Source organism: Ptychodera flava, chromosome 21, assembly GCF_041260155.1.
Source record: "Ptychodera flava strain L36383 chromosome 21, AS_Pfla_20210202, whole genome shotgun sequence".
NCBI lineage: Eukaryota > Metazoa > Hemichordata > Enteropneusta > Ptychoderidae > Ptychodera > Ptychodera flava.
This window is the reverse complement of record NC_091948.1, coordinates 8,865,958-8,885,732: the sequence shown is the minus strand read 5'-3', so window position 1 is coordinate 8,885,732 and position 19,775 is coordinate 8,865,958. Positions and strand designations below refer to the sequence as shown.

Below are 19,775 nucleotides of genomic sequence, written 5' to 3'. Positions count from 1 at the left end.
AAATGAAGTCAGCTTTGCCGGCTTCGTTGAGTCATTACATTTTGACGAATGACCAAATCATGACAGAAGGTTGTCCCGCGTTTCCTAGGTGTAGACGCCGGGTCAGAGGTGACCAGCCCTTCCATGTAATTTACAAAGAACTACGGTGAGTGTGTGTGTGTGTGTTTGTATGAGTGAAAAAATGGCGGCAAGGCGGTCTACACGAGGCAGTACCGGTTCAAACGCGAGTCTGAATCATCGGATAAAAACGGCAGAACCAAGTCTTTTTTCCGATCAGGGGTTGGAGAGAGATATGAGCTACGTTGCAAGTGAGCAGATTTCGGATAAAATATGTCTCGTGTAGTAGGAAGGCTTAATAGTTTCTCAATGAATAAAGAAAAAAGTTCGGAGCGCTTTCGGCTAGACCACGTCAATTACATCCACTGTCTTCGTTCACAGCGTAAACGCCTTGATTCCCTGCGTGAAGAAGGAAACAGCTTTTCCCCGAGACATTTCTTCCATGAGACACGATTAAATCAGAGCTAAAATGCCAAATGTAGAGTTGAGCGTGACTTTGTTTTGAGCGGATTCACCCGATGACGAGGACAAATAAAGAAATCGTCCCCCGCCATAATTATTCCGCTGTTTACTTAATAACATCTTATGGTATTAATTAATCATAATGGGAAATATCGATGGATTTTGGGGATTGGGAAAAACAGGATATACTGGTGTGACTAATCGGAATTCGGAAAAATCACAAAAGATCAGAGTTTAACTCAAGAGTTCAATAACCAAAGCTGGGCTTTCAAAAAGGGTTTGGCTGTTCGTTTTGTTTGGGGGGGGGGGGTGTCATATAACTACACAGTGTGTCGAGAGTGTTTTGTTGGCTAAACGTCAAGCTAACGAGTCAGTCGAAAACTTGAAGCCTGTAAGATAGCTGTCGAACAACCGGAGAGGTTTGACCGGGACAAAACATTAAAAAACGGAAGAAACTCGACTTTTTGTGCAAAGCTGAAAAAAATTCGATTCACCCGGACTCGCTCTCATCAACAATATGACGACGTCAACGTGAGTGAAATATGTAAATAGACGACATGCCACCCATTGAAGTCAGTCCTGTTTTAAAACCTGTACTGCAATCTTGTATACTGGTATCATAATCGGCCAGTAATAAAAATACATAGTTTGATAGAGTTTCAAAAGAATAGAAACACTGTTAGTTGTTTTATAATTATTGATGTTGTTTTGACGAAATGATAACCGGATGATGAACTTTGTATTTTTTTAAGGGATCAGTCGAAAGTTTTGTTTTTCCCTTACCCACGCGCCTTAACAGACGGCCTTGGAGTAAAGAAAGGAAAAACACTCAAAAAGGGGCGAACAGCTTGAAAGGGGTTTTTGAACAATAGTGGAGGGAAAGTGATCTGTGACGCGTTCTGACCAGTCACCCTAAACCGCGGCTCTTACTTTTAGTCGGTTAACCTGTTACAATTTTTTTCTCTCCTTGCCGGCAGAGGGACTGAGCAAGTTTTGCACAGAAAAAGATAAACTTACTAATTTTTTATCTTTGGAATATTTTTTTTAAAAATAATTCTTCAGCAGAGAGCATCTGAAATGGTGCAGACGCTAAATTGAGAAAGAAGAGAAAGAGAGAGAGAAGCAGAGAGAGAGAGAGAGTGCGCAAGGAAGAACAAGAAGTCAGCCATGTTTTTCTACTCTACCACAATGCCATGTGCTTTCAACCACCTAAATCGAGCAGATGGGCGGAGAGGGCTGGCATCAACACTGAAAGTAACCACAGCGACTACAGTTGGTTATAAATTTTTTAACAGATCTGTTTAATTACGCCAAAAAAGTGTGTCTTGGACACAGTTGCTATGCAAGCCTGAATGCATGTCATAATCACTGAATTCTGAAAACACAGAGAACACCAAGTCAAAAAACGTGGCCCATACTTGGGCTTTGAAACCAACATTCAATCGTAATTTCTTTACCCCTGGTATATATAAACAAGATTAGATTAATAATATTATCATCATCATTATTATTTTAATTTTTTGATATTTTTTCTCTAAATCACACAGACTAGGCTTTCAGCCATCCAACCTATCCACATGATAGGCTTAATGAGAGTTTGTTTGTTTATTTGTTTCTTTGTTTACTTGTTTTTTGTTTGTTTACAACTTTGTTTCGTAAGTTATTTTTTGTGATATTTAGTTTTTTTTTACATCTATAGAACATAATATCAAAATTATCAGAAAACAAAAGTAAAAGTATTTTTCTTTGTCATTTGAGAGACGCTGGTTTTGAACCAGATAAAAAACAGCAAAAAAGTACTCCATTATTACACGTTCCACCTACACGCAACTTGATTTGACTAACTCTAACATTGACTATAGTATGTTTTCTTATATATATTTTTCTTGTTTTTAAACAAACGCAGTTAAAAACTCGTTTCGCTCTTTTCAGATGAAATTAACAATAGGTAACATAAAACTCAACAAGTTCCTGTCTGTATAGGTTTCTTTTTTTCTTTTGAATTCTTCATAGAAAAAATATGAGACCTAACGCTTTTTTTTGTTTACTTAAAACGCTGAAAAAACATGATACAGATAAAGTGTCTAGAGTATAACATTAACAACACTAACAAATGTCATCTTTTCAGGAAATTCGATTTTCCAAGTCCAAAATATAATCGTTTCTATCTCTGTTTAAAAAAAAAGACAGTCATACGGTGTGCTGCTTGGTTTCGTATACCAAAGACTTGTTAGATTTTTTTTATGGCAAGAAAGACGTCTTATACAATTGTGTTACTTTTGACAGTTCGGATTTTCCCCTACTGTATGGCCATATAGGGCCAATTAAACGAACTGCCTGATAGCAACATGTCTCGTATCAGTGTTTCTATCGGTGTTTTACCTACCAAACGGACGAAGAATAGCTGTTCAATAACTTGTGAGCTGACGGTACGTAAAGACGGTAGACGAAGTAACAGTTTACCGAAGCGGTTGGGTTGGTTCGGGTATTGGCTTCTCACGTACTCTTCTAGGGCGCACTGTGACTTCTCTTGAAGACTCTCTATGTGTGCCGCGTCTGATAACCCACACGCATCTGTCAGAGATAGAGAGAAAAGGAGAGAGGATATAAAGGAATTGTCACTCGATGGTTTGTTATATGAGAGAGAGAGAGAGAGAGAGAGAGAGAGAGAGAGAGAGAGAGAGAGAGAGAGAGAGAGAGAGAGAGAGAGAGAGAGCACTACTACTCTTTGGACAGGTTGTAAAAGGCTTCCATTTATTTAATATATGGATGTACACACACAATCACGGCACAGATGTGTACACTAGCAGATACTATTCTCTCTCTCTCCCTCTCTCTTCAGCATTACTCTCTCCATTTATAAAGAAGATGCATAGCTGCGGTTTTTTGATAAAATTGATTAACGACGCCCCAGTTTGCTGACACCCGGGAGGATGCTAAACCATGACCGTAAAATAACCATCCGAATACCGATCCAGGAGCAAACAAATGTCAAAATCTATTGTGCGGGCCAAGGTGTGTGATTGTGTGTGTCTGTGTGTGTGTGTGTGTGAGCATGTGTGTTGGCATTGATGGGTGCACATGCCTGGTAGAATTGAACAATGTGCAGAAAAGCAAGGTTATGTCTAAACAGAGGGCCGACGGGATAGCCCCACTATTTTTCATAAAAATATGACGGCTGTGTGTGTGTGTGTATATTTGACTGACGCATTCTTTAGTCAATGGAAAATTTTTGGCCATGATTTTTTAGTGTGATTTCGGCAGATTGCTCTGAGACTCATAAAAAGCGTTGAAAATACGAAACAGATGTGGACTGCGCTGGGCTTGGAATCCAGATCCGAGCAATCGCAGAATTGTTGATCGTGTCGACCGGTTGACGAGAGAAACGCCAGGCTCCAGAATCGGATTTATTTTCTTGTCTTTCGAAATTGAAAGATATGAATAGACACGAAAAAAAACTCAGAGAGGGATAGAAAGAATGAGAAATAACGAGAGACTGGCAAATTACACACAGGAGAGTAAAGCATTTCAAAGGTTGGGCATTGAAGCGTCTTTCTGTTTTTTTCTTCTCAAACATGAAAGGGTAGAAAGGAACTTTGGAACGTGAGGGAATTTGAGTATGTGGTGTGGATATCCAACATTGTAAACAAGCCCAGAAACCGACGCACTGTGTAGTGTCCGTACACACAGCCATGACGATTTGTACGGCTTGTTATTACACTTCGCAATGAAACTTGCCCACTTTCTTTTTTTATCTCTGCCTCCCTCCCTCTGTCTCTCTCTCCCCCGCCTAAAATCTCTACAAATTCCTGCAGTCTAAAGCAAATACAATCACGAAAGCAAGAGCGATAACTTTGCGACTTCCATCAAAACGCGGCCTAATTAGATAAAAATCTTGCAGATGCACTGATCTATTTGAATTTTAAATGACAGTCCGCCAGGAGATTAAGAAAAAAGCAGAAAAAAGGGGGAGCCTGTAGAGTGGGTTTCAAAAGGTATCGCTCGTTTTCCGCATAATAACAAACCGATAGAATGGCAAACAAAAGAAAGGACAACTGCAGCTTTTATCGATAACTTTTTATAGAGAGATCTTTTGAAAATCTCATTTTAATATCGTGAAGTGGGCAATACGGTGCGTTGGGTGAGCTCAGACATGGCTTTTTGGAAGCCACAAGTCAGCCGGGCTGGATGGTGGTAAATGAACTACCAGCAATAGCCTACACTGTTGCTAATTCCGAACTTGACTTTCAATCGCTCAAATCGACAATATGGTCCGACTGTGTGGAGAACGCGCTGTTTATTTTAAACACGATGCCAGGCCTTCTTAAATGCTTTGAAGATTAAAACCAAGGTTTTTTTGGCGGATTTTATTTTCTTGTGGTCGAAGGAAATTTCGACAATGTCTTGATTTCAACATTACCCGACTGCCTGGACATTAAGAGGACTAGCAAATCGTCTTTGAACTTGGAACCGTCGGGACAGGCGCTGCTTGAAGTCTTCGTGGAATTTACAGGGCTATAATTTTTCCCCTAATGAATCTTGCATCGTCAGAAACTGATGTCCAAATCTACCTATACCGCAAGCTTGTCATTTTCCAGCGTCTCCTGCTAATGGCGCCAAAAAATCACGACCGTACCACTGCCTTCGCTGCATGATTTCTTTATGGCCGTGGCACATTGATTTGCTGTGTGAAAATATTAATACAACCTGCGCGATAAAGGAATAATTAATTTAAAACCATAAAGCGATCTCTGTCTTCGCTAATGTTCATACTGTTTTCTCAGATTTTCGCGGGGGGTTTAAACCATTCAAGAAAAATACCCCTGGCCACACAATATCATTAAAATCTCCTGGCTTCTTTCGAGCTGCCTAAAATCATGATCTATTATCTTTCATCAACGAAATCGAGAAAATAATACGTCCAGAAAGAAAGATCGGAACGAAAAGACACGCATGGTTAGCTCTTGTTTAGAAATTAATGCCCGGTGCTATGGGAGAGCGGGAGAAATTAACGAAGTGCTTGAATCGAGAAATTATACCCACATAACAATTTAGTAATATGGAGAGGACACGAAAAAAACACGGCGGTTGATTGAATTTTGGATGTTATCTCACTCCGCTCCGCGAATTTGTTTGTTTTTTGACTCGTTGACGAAGAAAATCACGGACAAGTAAGTCGATGAATGAAACTAAATTCTTGGCTTCGTGTCGTAATACAAGAATTACTGCACAGAAGTCCGCTTTACACAGTCGGGTGTCCGTCTCAATTCGTGCCGCGGCATCGGAAAACGTTTTTTTTTCTTTCATTTTTTTTGAAACTTACAGTCCATATGTCAACGACTTAGCCTATTCATATACTGCACCTAATGTGGTGCGGTCAAAGGATTTTGGCTTTGGGGGCACGCGATGACGTCCCCTCGCCCCGACCGAACAACACTGCGACCTTCCCGGTCGCATTCTGATATCGGCTACTATAGAAACAAAGGAACGCGTCGAATTCCACTGTTTTCGATACACGCACGCGGCAAGCTGGGACCTACCGACCGGGCAAAGTGTCAAAAACACAGCAGAATTTTCTAAATTAATGTCTGAGCAAATACTTGATTTTAATAGGTGCGTATGAAGTCTGTACACACGAAGCATATAATATATATGTACTACACCGCCTGGCGGTTGACACGAAAAACAACACATGCCTGATATACAACAAAATTTCGTCGACTCTCTCGCATACTTTCTTTACTACAATTTCGACCGCGACGGGAAAATTCAAATTTTGAAATAATGACGGCGCCGTCGACATTAGTTGGTCGGCTGCTTAACTGAACGAGTCGAATTGACCCAAAGTACAAGTTTCATACGCGTGAAATATCCACAGTGAAAAGCTGTCTGAATTGAGCGTACGACGGGGTCACGCATATGACCCGCTTTCTGGTAAAGAGGGGTCCTAAAGCCATTACAATGGACCTCGAGGTTAGGGGTTTTGACCATGTCTTCCTTCAGTTTCGACAACATTTTGGCTGGCTCTATAGTAATCATCGCTCCAAGCCCATGCCGGTATTGTTCACTCCAGTCCCCTTTCACTCCAATGCATCTAAGCTTTTAATAAAGTCCAAAGGGGATCTTTATTTTGGTAACTCTTGAACCGGACAACTGGTAAACGGCAAAGCAGACCTCGGAAAACCAGGATGTCTGGGATATGGCCAACCTAGGGATTTTTTCGAAACTCATGCACGGAGAGCGCTGGAAAACCCCCGTCGGAAAAGAGTGCTCCCGGAGTCAGACTGAAAGTTCCAAAGTTTCTGTCAGTACCGAGCCCACAGTGTTTGTGTACAGTACACTCTGAGCGTTCAATAAATGAATCAATGGCGGCCGAAACGGTACACATTACAAGCGGCAAAGCAACTGTCACCCAAGTGCTGTCCAAACGCATGCATGAATGAAAGACTGAAGACAACTTACCTGACGTGAAAAGTACTATTGCCTTGAGACAACTGTACTCAGCGGAGTCCACATGGAGAGCCTTCAATTTTTCCACTTGCTCTTGGAATATGCGAATATGATCCATAAACGCTACTACACGGTCGGCGGACATGGGACTGGTATGGAGGCCGGAGGCTGCTAACAGTGGTGCTACATGTAATGGCATTGAACACTGAGAGGCGTTGAGAACAAACAACTCGCTCCATACCATTCGAAGGAGGGCTACTTGATCGGTGACTTGAAGATCGGGAAAAAATGGAATGTTGCGAGCCCATTCAACTGCACTGAACAACAAACGGGCTGCTAGCTCGCATATCCCATCTATTCCCATCATGTTAGACTGCATGCATTGAGCTCCATATCGGGAAGTCGGATATGGTTCGGCACGGAGCAGAAGCGATATAAATCCAGAAAGGTACGAGTGCCCGTCGAATCTGCCGTCAGTTAGGGCATATTGACCGGGGACTGGCTGAGTCGGAGGAATCCTACCTCGCTGGACCGCTGCGAGAAAGGCAAGAAAACAGGAGTTGAAGTTTTGGTCAGTTTCAAACGCACATGCCCATGACATAGTGTGTCCCCCTCAAGTCCAACTGCACGTATGTAATACACCAATCATGCTCACAACACAGACCAGCAAACCTATCCTATCCCTACCATTGAAAGACGACGTTTCCACAGAGCTTTGCAAGACTAAATTACTTTCTACGGCACAATGTACGCACGATATAAGAAAGTAAAACTCACATTGCTTACCTTCCCTGCGCATTCCACTTTTCAAGCATTTTTTCAGTCGGCAGTACTGGCACTGGTTGCGGTGATGTTGGTCGATGGGGCAGTTGCGATTTGCACGGCACGTGTAGGTCAGATTTCGCCGTACACTCCGTTTGAAGAAACTTTTACAGCCCTCGCACGTAAACTGACCATAGTGCTTGCCACTGCTCTTATCCCCACAAACCACACACTCAATATGTTGCTGCTGGGGCGTCTGCCCTTGTTGCGACTGCTGTTGGGCTGTAGTCTGCTGCGGCGTGGTCGTTTGCTGCGGCGTTGTTGTCTGTTGTGGTGGTGTCTGTTGCGACGGAGTTGTCGTAGTCTGCTGCGGAGTTGGTGGCTGGGGTAGTGGGGGCTGCGGCGGCGGCTGCGGCTGTTGTTGTGGCTGCGGCTGCTGCTGCTTGTCGGCTGACAGGTCTTCATTAGGGTCTCGCCATGTACTAACTGCCATCGCCATATTTCGGCGGAGTACAATGTATGCGACCGACTGTTCAGGCATGGAGCAGAGGTGGGAAACAAATAAAAGAAAAGTTCAGGTTAAGGTTGTGATCTTTACACATGAGATCAAAACTTGGAAACCCCCATAATAAAAGCAGTGGCCTTAGTGGCCAAAAGTGATAGAAAAAGGACGAAACTCTGGCCATGACTACTATTTGGTATCGCTCACCTTCTGAAGACTTGAATCAGCGACCTAGATCGTCTGTCATGTAACACTAGTACTGTGACAAAAAGGCTGAAAAACCGAAGGCGGCTTCAGCCCTAGTGCGGAGTAATTTTTTGAAGTGGGATGTGCGTGAATGTCTGTATATACTGAACTTTGACTCTTTTGTTGAAACTGTCGGGTTTCTATGACAATTATTGCCTTATATGGAAAGAAATGTCAGCTAGGTTCAAGGGGGTGATTGGAAGCTGATAATTAAAGGCGACTGCGTCGATCCTTGAGGGTTGTCAGGGCCTGTCATTCGGTGCAGCTAGCTGCTCGCTGATTGGTCGCCGCTGCCTCTACTTATCGGTGCCATATTGTCAATATATCCTTACGCTTCTTGTTTATTTAGGAAATCCACTTTATAGAGGTCATGTGGCTGGGACACCAATCAAACCACCAAACGATGTTTATTGGTCGGGAATTACCGCATTGTCGAGGTGTGAAAAATGGGTGGATGATGACAATAAGTTATACATATGATAAATCATAGCTAGCCGTAGTTGGGTGAATCAATTCGATTATGAACACTACGAGCACAGCTCCTTGGCGCGCCGCATTCCCGTTCCCAGCTATCCGACCTTCCCTAACTTCTTCATACGCGGTCGATGCCGACGCGTCTAAACACACAGCAATTACCCGGGACCATCTTCGCGGCTACTGTGTCGCTTGGAGTTCTCTGATCTCAGAGCGTGGATTTCGCCTCTTTTTGTTTCCCTTCGGATACTGGCATATTTTGGGGTAAAAAAATCCAGCTGTTTTTGGTTGTGACATTCAATATCTAGCAAGCACTGGCTCGGCTGGAGAGAAATATTTTCACTTCACCCGTGTACGCACAGCTATGTAGGTAATTAAAGTTCAACTACAAAAGTGATGCGTCGATAACGCGCTCTGAGTATTTGTAATTATGTAACCGCGCGGTGTCAACTTCACCTTAGTTGACCTTGGTGATTTGTTTTACTACAGAATTTCTCAAGACGTTTACCGGGCTGAAGTCATTGTTTATGTTTAAAACGTGTGTCGAGCTAACGATCTGACGTGTCTGTGCCCCCGCGCCACGAGGGAGTATCTTCGTTCTTATTAAAGCGACTACGAGAGGTGCAAATGTCAGAGCTTTGACACAAATCAAGTCTGCAGTCGTTAAATTCTTGGTTCCGCTCGTTTAAAAATTAACAATAATCCATGGCGACTTTGGTGCGTCACGAAAGGGCCACGGGTCGCGGGAGAACGAAAATGAGAGAGAGAGAGGTTGAAGAAAAAAAGAAGAAACACGATGTGTTTTTTTTTTTCGCCGCCTGTCCCGGCGTCGTGTCGTAAAACATTTCCCGCTGTAAAAATGTAAGCGCAAGCGATACGCCTTACAGGGGCACGGAGTGGCAGGTAGTGCATAAGATGAGATGCAATAGGGCAACATGGGCCAAGTGGCAGACCCAAACAAGATGGATGGAGCAAGACACTCACAAACAAAGCCATTTGAGCAATCATTGTGATGGGGGCGGAGACTAGCGACCTAAAGGTTTCGAACTACTTTACTCATTCGCCCCATGTGCACCGATAAGGGCACTACAACAAGCGGCGAGCCTCCCTCCGAAATGTATCTTTCTCTCTCTCTGTCTCTCTGACTTGGGAAGAAATCCGTGTCTGATTTCTTAAACTCGTATAAAAATTAATGCGCTCGTCTGACTAAACGGCGGAACGCTAGCTAAAGCTTGCCACCGTAGCCGGGTGGTTGTGTATCGAAATCGAAATGCTGAATGCAAATACAGTGATTGTAAACCGCTAGTCGAAATCCTCTGAAACAAAGTTATCTTTCAACAAATGAAATTGATTGCAATGCAACGATTTCTTCACAAATATTGGCATCGAGAGTAAACGAACATATCAAAGTGGTTCTGCATCGAAGCGGAGCGTTTACGTCCGACGCAATTGCATTCATAAGAAGGGAAGAAACCAGCCTGTTAAATCGGCCTCTCCATTGTACCCTTTCTAAAGTTCTACATAACCGCGCCAAGTCACAACAAATGCCTGCTTTTGAGGACTCCTCCATCGCTTAAGAACCCGGCACAAAAGGGTGCAATTTGAAAGACGCAGACACTATTGTTCCCGAATACATGTAAACACCGTTCACAAAGCAATGAGCCCAGCCCGTAGGTACAAGTGTGCATACAGATAGTCCTATCTTGAATGCGGTGTTCCTGCCTTGACCCCAATACACAAATTTGCGCCCTGTCGGGCAGGCTCTTATTTGGGCAGCGTTTTGCCAAGGTCTCCGTGTCAATGTTATACATGCCCGCATTAGGCTAACCGCTTTGCTCGCCAGACAAACGTACACGGACCCCTCACACTAGAGTTCAGAAGCGGTGTCAGATCACCTCACAGGTCCTGTCAACCTGGCTCCGGTTGCGACCCGTAAACATCGCGCAGAGTGAGCATATGACAGGGGCTTTCCGCGCGAGCTGCGGCGCTCGACAGCCCGGAAAAACCGCTCCTCTGGCATGAAAGATCAAGAGCTGATCACAGCCATTGACCTACCGTTAGTACTCATTAGGCTTGTTGATTTCCTCTATGATGGTAGAGGTGGAACAGGGACGGATATTGCTTCGTGTTTGCGGAAATTTCTTCGAGTACTTTTCAGGTCCTTCGGGCAAGATTGTGGCAAATCTGAAAACAGCAAATGTCGCCATTTAAATTAAGGTTTATCTCGTCATTACAAGGTGGGAATGGTTAAAAAACCCATGCGAACAGGTTTGCTGATATCCTCTTTGCTTAAATTACAGGGCAGGCCAAAACGTCAGCAGAGCACAGGCGTGTGCCGTTTTACTCACGCTTCGATCCCGGGCTTTCGAAGTGCGCCCTCTAACATGGAGCTCAAGTTCGTTTGTAACATTGTGACTAAATCTTGTTCACAAAACGCCTCGGCCGAAATGACTTCTGTAATACGCCGATAAGGAGCTTTAATGACGCGGTCGGAGTAACATCACGACTGTTTTTGTATTCCACGACGCACTTGACCTCAGACGAGACCTCGGGTCACGCCAGCTCCGGAAGAGGGTCATTAGAAACGGTCAACAGTTAAAGTGTTTGATGAAAGGATCGCTCTGTTGGCTGTGTAAACCTGTTACGCAATAGTTAAACGTTTGTTCAGTAATGCGATTCCAATGAGCATGGGACAACACTAACACCGTTTGTTGATTAAACGGACAATTAAACGGTAATGGCTGTTTGGGCGTTAATGGGCTTAACACTGTTTGCGTAAATGATTAGATCACGCCGATACAGATCTTGGACTGGTGTGTGTTTTTTTCCCAGTGGGCTAAAGAGGTGGAGCCGTATTGTGAATGGTGATGTCATCTGAGGCCACGCTACTGACCACGCTACCTTTCTTGCGTAGTTACGCGCCACCTTGCATCACGCCTAGATCATTTTTTCCTCTGCTCAAGTTACGTTTCATTTCTACCTTCATCGGGTCATTAACAGTTATCGACCCCCCTCCCCCCCCCCCCCGCGCCGCCTCTCGTGTAGAGCATCGGTCCATGCCTACACACCGGCAGATCCTTGTTCAGTGATGGTGGCGAAAGAATATACCGTGTGTGTGCAAATATCAGTGCCGAGGTTTTTTTTTCCTCTTGCTACAGGCGCCCTCGCATCGGTCACTATAGGAAGAACTTTCCATGGTACAGATAGCAGAAAAGCTAGTTTTAAGTTAGCACATTTAAAGTCAAAAGTCTAACTGACCGTGGATGGCCATATTTAATTCATCACGAGTTCAGGTCTGACAAATTAGGGAAGGTACTGAGAGACTTCTAGGAAAATGAGGTTCCATGATAAGTGCAACCGAAGATGACTGCTTTGTTATCTGGATAAGTAAAAAGTAGCTTGCAAGGATGGAGATACATATATTGAAAATACCATACTACAAACCAACAACTGTGGGAACTGCGCGAATCACGTTTACTGGATAATAAAAGGACAAACCACCGCTTAATTAAACTAGCTACCTCGTGTTTGTTTGTTTGTTTGTTTGGTTTTTGCAAGATGTTGCAAGAGTTACAGTCGCCGTGGTTTAATACACGAAACTGTAACGAAGATTCACCATGATGTGTAACAAACGGGCAAAATAGCCTCAAATTCAAGTTCAGGTGGATTTGGCAAGTCGGATGAATGCAAATGAAAATAAAAAATCCCACTGCCATAGCGGAGAATTGTTGACAGTTCTGATCTCTAGATGAACTTAGAGAGTAAACTGTAAAAAAGTTGGTTTTAACCTGAAACGAATCATTGCAATGTTTGAGAAGACACTGAAAAAAAAGTGAGCGCTCTTTCTTCCGGGACACATATTGGTCAGCCCTTGTGTTCAAAGTGTTTTATGTTATTCAAATCCTTCCCAAAACTGACCGAAAACTTGAACGTTGCTTCAAATGACGTATATTTTGTTTAACAAAATTTCGGATTTCAATTTAAGATCGAGTGATCCAGGGAAACAAGAATATTTTCACACACCATTGTTTCAGGGAAGCTCTATTTTCGCGGGAAGTGAAAACATGGTAGCCGTCTCCACAACATCGGCGCGTTTTCATTTCTGGAGTGGGTGAAGTGGCGTCGAAACTGATTTGTGATCACCCTTGTACAAACTACTGAGATTAAAATCAGACCATAAATACATGCAACTTCAATTAGCCGTATATGTACAAAGCGAAACAGGTATGTGTCGAAAAAAACAAACCCATGCCGTATATCATGCAACAAAGTCACTCTGTGGTTATGAACCGAGAATGATGTCATGAAAATAAACAAAACAAAACAAAATACAGGGCGACACTTATCTTTTGAATAAAACGCTAGTCAAGAAAGTAAAGAAATACGGGCAAAATTAATGACCTTTCATTTCTGATCTTGGATCAATGAAGGCGGGTTTTCAAGGAAAGTCCGCGCTCCACGAGTCACCGACTCGAAGAATTGGTCACGTGACTGTGATACCACGAGGGGATTAAGCGCAAGTGCCAATCACCTTCTGAAGGACGGAAATCGTTATGATTCTTGGGTTAAGAGTCTGGGATTCAAGTCAACAAAGTTTTTGACAAGGTACAATGAAGTGGTTTTCTTATGAGCTTGTTGTCGAGGGAGAAAATCCAAATAATTATGCGAGCGCATACCTGTCAACGAACATCGCGCCACCAATTCAACTTCTTGTAACAATTTGCTACTGAGAGGTTATGGGTGTTTAACAAACCATCATCCTTCCACGAAATCACTGAAATACCAGTGGTGTATACTTTCAAGGTGACGGACGCGTCTCCCCGACGAAACACGTCACACAAAGTCATTGCCGATCGACGGATATTATATATCGATCCCTTGTCATGCACGTGTATTCTGACGATCAAAATTTTATTGTACGAGATATAAAAAAGACACTTCGGGCCTTTACAGGATTCTTTCACCTCCGAACTTTCGATAAATGTTTTGGTCATGATATTTGTTCATGGTTACGCAGGACCTAAGTAAAATATTTGCCTAATATTTAACAGCAAATCGCTGTAATGAAAACTAACTTTTCACTGACAACTGCATGGGTGGTGTAATTTCCGATCTGGCGCGATATCGCATCTCGTCAATAAACGCCATCTTGGCATCTCGTTTAATCTACAACACCGGTACTTTGCTTCAAAAAAAAATTAATCATCAAAAGTTGAAAATGCTACATTGCCATTGAGAAAATCGGGAGTTAGGAAGTTGGTTACCTGTCTTTCCGCCTGATTGTACCTGGCTCGCCAACAGCCAAAACGTTTTAAAATGATACCCAGTGGGTCATTACATCAGAAATCAGAGACGATCAAATAAATATCTTGGTTACCAGGTACACTGCATAGTTATTCTACCATGCAGAGGCGAGTTTTTAAATTACTGCATCGAAAACACCTGTCGAACGCGCTTTTTTGGTACGATTAGCCGAACCACAAGGAAGTTTAAGTTTCGCATTTCGAGTCTAAGAAAGAATGTTCAAGTTTTATTTTGTCTCAATTTCTGTTACACTGAGTTACAATATTTTTGCGGAACTACCCGGAAAAAATGTTGAAGAGGAGGGGGAGGGGTGCCGAGCACAAAACGTCACGAGCAGCGAGACAAAAGATAAACATACAAGATGTTGACAGGCGCGCAATGTGATACTTATGATTACCGTATTTTATCAAGCCAGTTCGAATGATGTCAACATTCATATCAGAAAATGACGTATTGACGGAAGCTTCTAACGGTAGGAGCTCGAGTTGGCGGCTTCTTTGATCTTGGACGTGATCTTCCAGTTGGATGCCGTGGCTGTCAACTGGCAAACTTTTATCCGTTCTCCTCGATTTGATCGTCAGAAATTCTAATTTCTATTAAAAACGTCTCGATGTCTCTCATTTAAACTATCAAGTGACCCAAAATGTTGGAAAAGTTCAGAGTAACAATTCCAGCGAGGAGATTAGTTATGGTGCATATTCACGCTCGTTTTTTTCCATCCTGGCGGGAAACGAGCAAACGATAAAATGGCTGAATTGTACATCTTTCTGTTTCACCACAAAATATAACTTCTATAACTTGCATGATTGATATACTGCTCGTAATATGGATATTTCCTGTTTGAATTGCGTTTTACAAATTGTGGCAATGGCAACACGCATCCATATAACCTTATTAATTGGGCACTTGAGACTTATACAATGCTCTTCTTGTCTAGGCGAGCCGACCCTCTGTTAATATTTTGCGCGGGCTGGGTCTATTAATATACTGACGATCGATAGTGACACAACCTGCAAACACAGTTGTGACTGTGCTTAAACCTGTTTATCATTGTATATACAGTGCCGCAGCGGGAAGATCAATACAAAGAGAGTAAGGTCCGTGAACACAGTAAATCAAATTGTTAACTGCTGGTGTGTGTTTTTTTCTCTTGTTCGTGTGACCGAGCCTACCTTGTCCCGCCAAACGATGGCTATACGTCACACCTGTGCGCAGAGTTTAGAACTCGAAATATCTGGCGCGCGTGACTTTCCATCACGCTGTTTCTGATTAAACTTCCCCCAGGGAAACCCTACTCAGCTTTCGGGGTGTTCTGTTGCTCCCCACCCTTTCCCCTCTCGGTGAAGGCCACACTACAGTGCCAATCTCTTCATTTGTGTATAATCCGCACAAGTGTGAACTAAAGGTGTAATTTACGAGAAGTGAATCTCGAAGTCGACGACAGGCCATTGAAGGATTAAGTCGAGTTTTTTCGGTCAATCTCGGCACTTGTTTGAAATACAAATGCACTTTTAAGACCGTGCTGTAGCTGTGGACATTATTAAAAAGTGTATGACGAAATTCAGATTTAATTCCAAGAATGGATGAAAATCGTTTTGCCTGAAAATCGTAGCCCCAGGACATATCGCCACATCAATAGAATCACCTTTCTATGGCGATGTGACAAACTTGTTAAAATTGCATCTCAACAGCACACATGAGACGGGAGCCACACATCGTTCTTCCTCATGAAAGTGAATAAATTTCTCGGGGCAAAACTTCATCGTGTTAAACTCATGCATACGCGAAGAACGGGCGAACGATGGAAAAGTCGCGGATGGCGTGACATCGCAATGACGTGGGACCAGCCAAATAACATCTTTTCGCGCGCGAATCGCAATCGACTTGACAAACTTGAGAATGTTATTAAAACTGGTGGCACCCGTCGAGGAGAGAGCTGCAAATCGGCATGTCACGGCCTTATTGCTTGCTCGGGGCTACAGACAAAAACACAAGATTTGCTGACACCTTTACCATGCAATTTCGAATGAAGTATGGCTGACCCCTTCACTCATACCTAACTCTCGTCTAAACACTAAAACAGGAGCAAGCGACATCTTATATCACCTAACAAAAGTCGGTCACAATCTTTTAAAGGAAGCAAATTTTGTACTACAAAGTTTGCTCTGTCTTTGTTAAGTACAGATATATAACTTTCGATAATATGATAATTTTTCATAGTTCAAAGTTTGTCCTGTGACAAACGGCTTAGAAAATTGTCTCGCATCTCGTAGTGCAAAATAGATTTCCCTTCAATCTGAACTCGTCGCAAACGAAATGTGATTTTATTGTAAACCAATGAATTCCAGTCTCGACTAAAATTCAGTTGTCAACAATAACAATGGAAGTTAAACAATAAGCTCACGTCACCACCGAAGAATTACAGCGTTGGACACTAAATATTTTCAAATAATTTGAAGAGTGGTAAAGAAAACTGCATTTTACAAACAGAACCTTTACGATAAAAGTTACGGCTAATAGAGCTTTAAAGACGACGGCACAACCGTCATGGGGCTCACTATGCCGTAATAATATAAATTATTTGACGTTGTTTTTGTTCAGATCAGGGTGAGATAAACGACTGTCACATGGTTTGCTGATGGTAGTTGGTAAAATCAACACACTTGGCCATCCATTGAGAATAGCAACTCTGTCCTCGTCTGCGTATGTGGGCCAAGGTAACTCACCTTGGCAGGTTCACCTCGGCGGACAATTGATTACGACGTAGATGATAAGTAACATCGTTTTCACAATCAGGAAACACAGCCCTGATAAGAGAACAGGGGATGGAAAATATGGCCTTTAAATATTGGGACTGAAATGTAAAGTCGGAGCTTAATTGATAGTTTGCTCATACTGAAACGCATCACACTCTAGATATATATAACAACAAATAGACGATACGGTCTATACCGACCCCTAAACTTACAATGAAATAGTAACTGAATTTGCGGAGAGATAACACTTGAATGCAACTTACTCATGTAGTTCTGTAGCAATCACAAAAGGCGCGTAAATCACTCGTTCGCTGACCTACAACAGTTGCAAAACGTTGGACAGTTCAGATTGAGGAATATCGATAAATAAACAACCTTCAGAGACGCTGTGCATTTTATACTACTTCTCTTATACTTGACTGGTTCATGGCAGGTTGGCGGTACCCTGACAATCCAATTTAAGTTAATTATCCGAAAAAAAGAAACCATTTATGCATGTGAATTGGTGTTGACATTAAGTATTCAGTTTATATTAATAATTCACTTGAGGTTTCAAGAAATTAACCGCTGTAAAAAGAACTTACGTACGAGAGGGACTGACGGAGAAAGTCATCGGGCCGATAGTTAAACTTTCATTTTTTTTGCTTATTTAAAGCTTCGACAGGCAAGGAGTAAACTCGAGTGACCAAGTCAAATGAAAAAAGGTAATCTAGATTTTTTTTGGCTGCAAAGGAGAAAACATAATCTGAGAGATAATGTTGCGTCGCTCTTCCTGTCACGTGTCTATGGATGGTGTATTTGGTTTGTGCGTTTTGCGGATGATTTTCAAAGTTGTCTCACTCTCGTTGAGGAGGATATTTGAGTGGTCTTTGTAAGCCTGCCTATAGAATTCTGAGCAGATGTTGGCTCGTTTCGAATGTCTTTATCGGTTTCCAAATGTATTCTCGATTTGTGTGGCTTTGGGAGTCAGCCCTGTGCGCGCGCTGAGCAGAGTCGGCTGAGGACCAAGTTGTGTAACAACAACAGCAGACGACAACAACGATGTAAAGATTTGAAACAATAGCATGTGTCATAAGCAACGGAGAGACGGTTCGTTTTGATTGGAATGTGACGCGTACAAAGAATCCCCTTCATGGACTTAAATGTTTCGGTTGGAATTGCGCCGCTAATGATACCGAAAATGGGGGCAAACCGCGACTGGTGCCGACATCATATACGTGCTGCAGATCTTCGGCTCCCAGCTGCGCGTGCGCAAAGAAGCTCTCTGTCGTCGACGGGCGCTTCGGTTCCAGATGGAAAAGTTGATACTTTGGCGTGAAATGTAATTGACATTGTGCTGTGAAGCCTATCTTGTCTGTAGGCGCCATAAAAGTACTAGTAGTTGCCGAGGCAACTTGCATCGTTTGTGGAACGGTCTAATTTCTGGTCTAATTTCTGGGTTATTATTTTGAACTTTTCGAACTCTGCTAGCCTTTTTATTTAAAGCCAGGGACTAAGTATGTTAAATCTGACTAGATCAAATCTCGTGCTAACAAACCCTCACAGCATATTTATTTTTCAAACTCCCGCGGATTTATCTCCAGACAATCTAACTATCCACCTGCTACCGTCGACACATTCCTGTTACAGCCAGAAGTGGACAAAAAATGGACACAGCAAAGCGACAAGTGATACAAAGACGATTATAAAGCTATGATCAATGAATGAATCCCATGCATCGAATTGAAAGATGGCACTTCCCGTACACCCGTAATTACGGAACATATTTCCCACATAGAAAGTTACCGTAATTTTCTGTACGTGATGCGGGCAGGTGTTACATTGAAGAGGATACCGGAAATGGCAAATTATCTCTCGGCGAGCGTCTTCGCCTAGTACCGTTTTCCGCCGGTTGGAATCACAGTGCTGGCTGTGAAAGGGACATCACTGGAGGGCAGCGAGACGAAGCGCGGTAGCTTCACCCCTGGAAAAACAGAACGCCGGGAACATCTTTTGAAGTTGCGCACAAGCCGCTGCATCCGTTTTGCGCGATTTGGCTTTTCAGAGCGTTGTCGGGGGCGGTCGGATGCATGAAGCGGGGGAGAAGAAATCGTCGCGCATTATGTCGACTTGATCAGCAATGAAATCGGTTCCTTAAGCCTATATTAGCTGTAATTATGGGAAATCGAGGACGACGGGGACGAACTCCTCTCAAAGAGCCAGATTTGTGAACTGTATTAAAATCCGTCCGTGAAAATTGCCCCATCTACATAACAGAGACACCTCGCAAAGCCGTTCGCCTTTGCGGTTTAGCCTGCCTCCCAAGACTTTCACATTAAGATATAAAAAATTAGTCTTCTAATCGGGGGTATTTTAAGCACTTTGTAATCAGTGACAGCGGAAATTCAACACCTCTGAAAATGATCATCAGCGAAAATGCGTCCATGCCGGCTGGCGAACTCTTATTTTAGTCCCTTTTTTCGCTATCTCTCTGTAAATCGCTGTAATAAAGAGATTGGTGTGATCTGCTTGAGATTACTACACGTTCAGGGCCATCTTCGGCTTACACGCCAGCGATTATGCCCGGAGTTGTTACAAAGCTACGCGTAATTATATAACGCTGGTCTCTCCAATGGGAAAACCGCACAGTCTTTTCATTTGTAAAGCGTGGGACTGCATCGCATCGCCTTCCACTAATGCTCTGATTTCCGTGGAAACGCATCTCCGCTAACCCAAAGCATATTTATTCTTTCGATGGGAACCGCCGATTTTTTATGTCGGTT

General features: G+C 43.0%; 1 protein-coding gene across 6 annotated transcripts in view; it reads right to left on the bottom strand.

The window, feature by feature from the left end:
- Window positions 1-1,796: 1,796 nt before the first annotated feature.
- Window positions 1,797-19,775, bottom strand: part of LOC139121313 (nuclear receptor subfamily 2 group F member 1-A-like) — a 32,618-nt gene continuing 14,639 nt past the window's right edge. For 2 of the 6 annotated variants that reach the window (XM_070686102.1, XM_070686103.1), the window contains exons 2-4: window positions 7,756-8,260; window positions 6,982-7,503; window positions 1,797-3,093 (exon numbers count right to left, since the gene is read on the bottom strand). In XM_070686102.1, coding sequence (XP_070542203.1) covers window positions 2,819-3,093; window positions 6,982-7,503; window positions 7,756-8,230 — 1,272 coding nt within the window. In that variant the 5' untranslated portion in view covers window positions 8,231-8,260 and the 3' untranslated portion in view covers window positions 1,797-2,818. Of the gene's footprint in view, window positions 3,094-6,981; window positions 7,504-7,746; window positions 8,261-8,440; window positions 9,864-19,775 lie in introns of those variants that run through there. The other 4 variants (XM_070686098.1, XM_070686099.1, XM_070686097.1 and 1 more) reach the window with 3 other exon arrangements.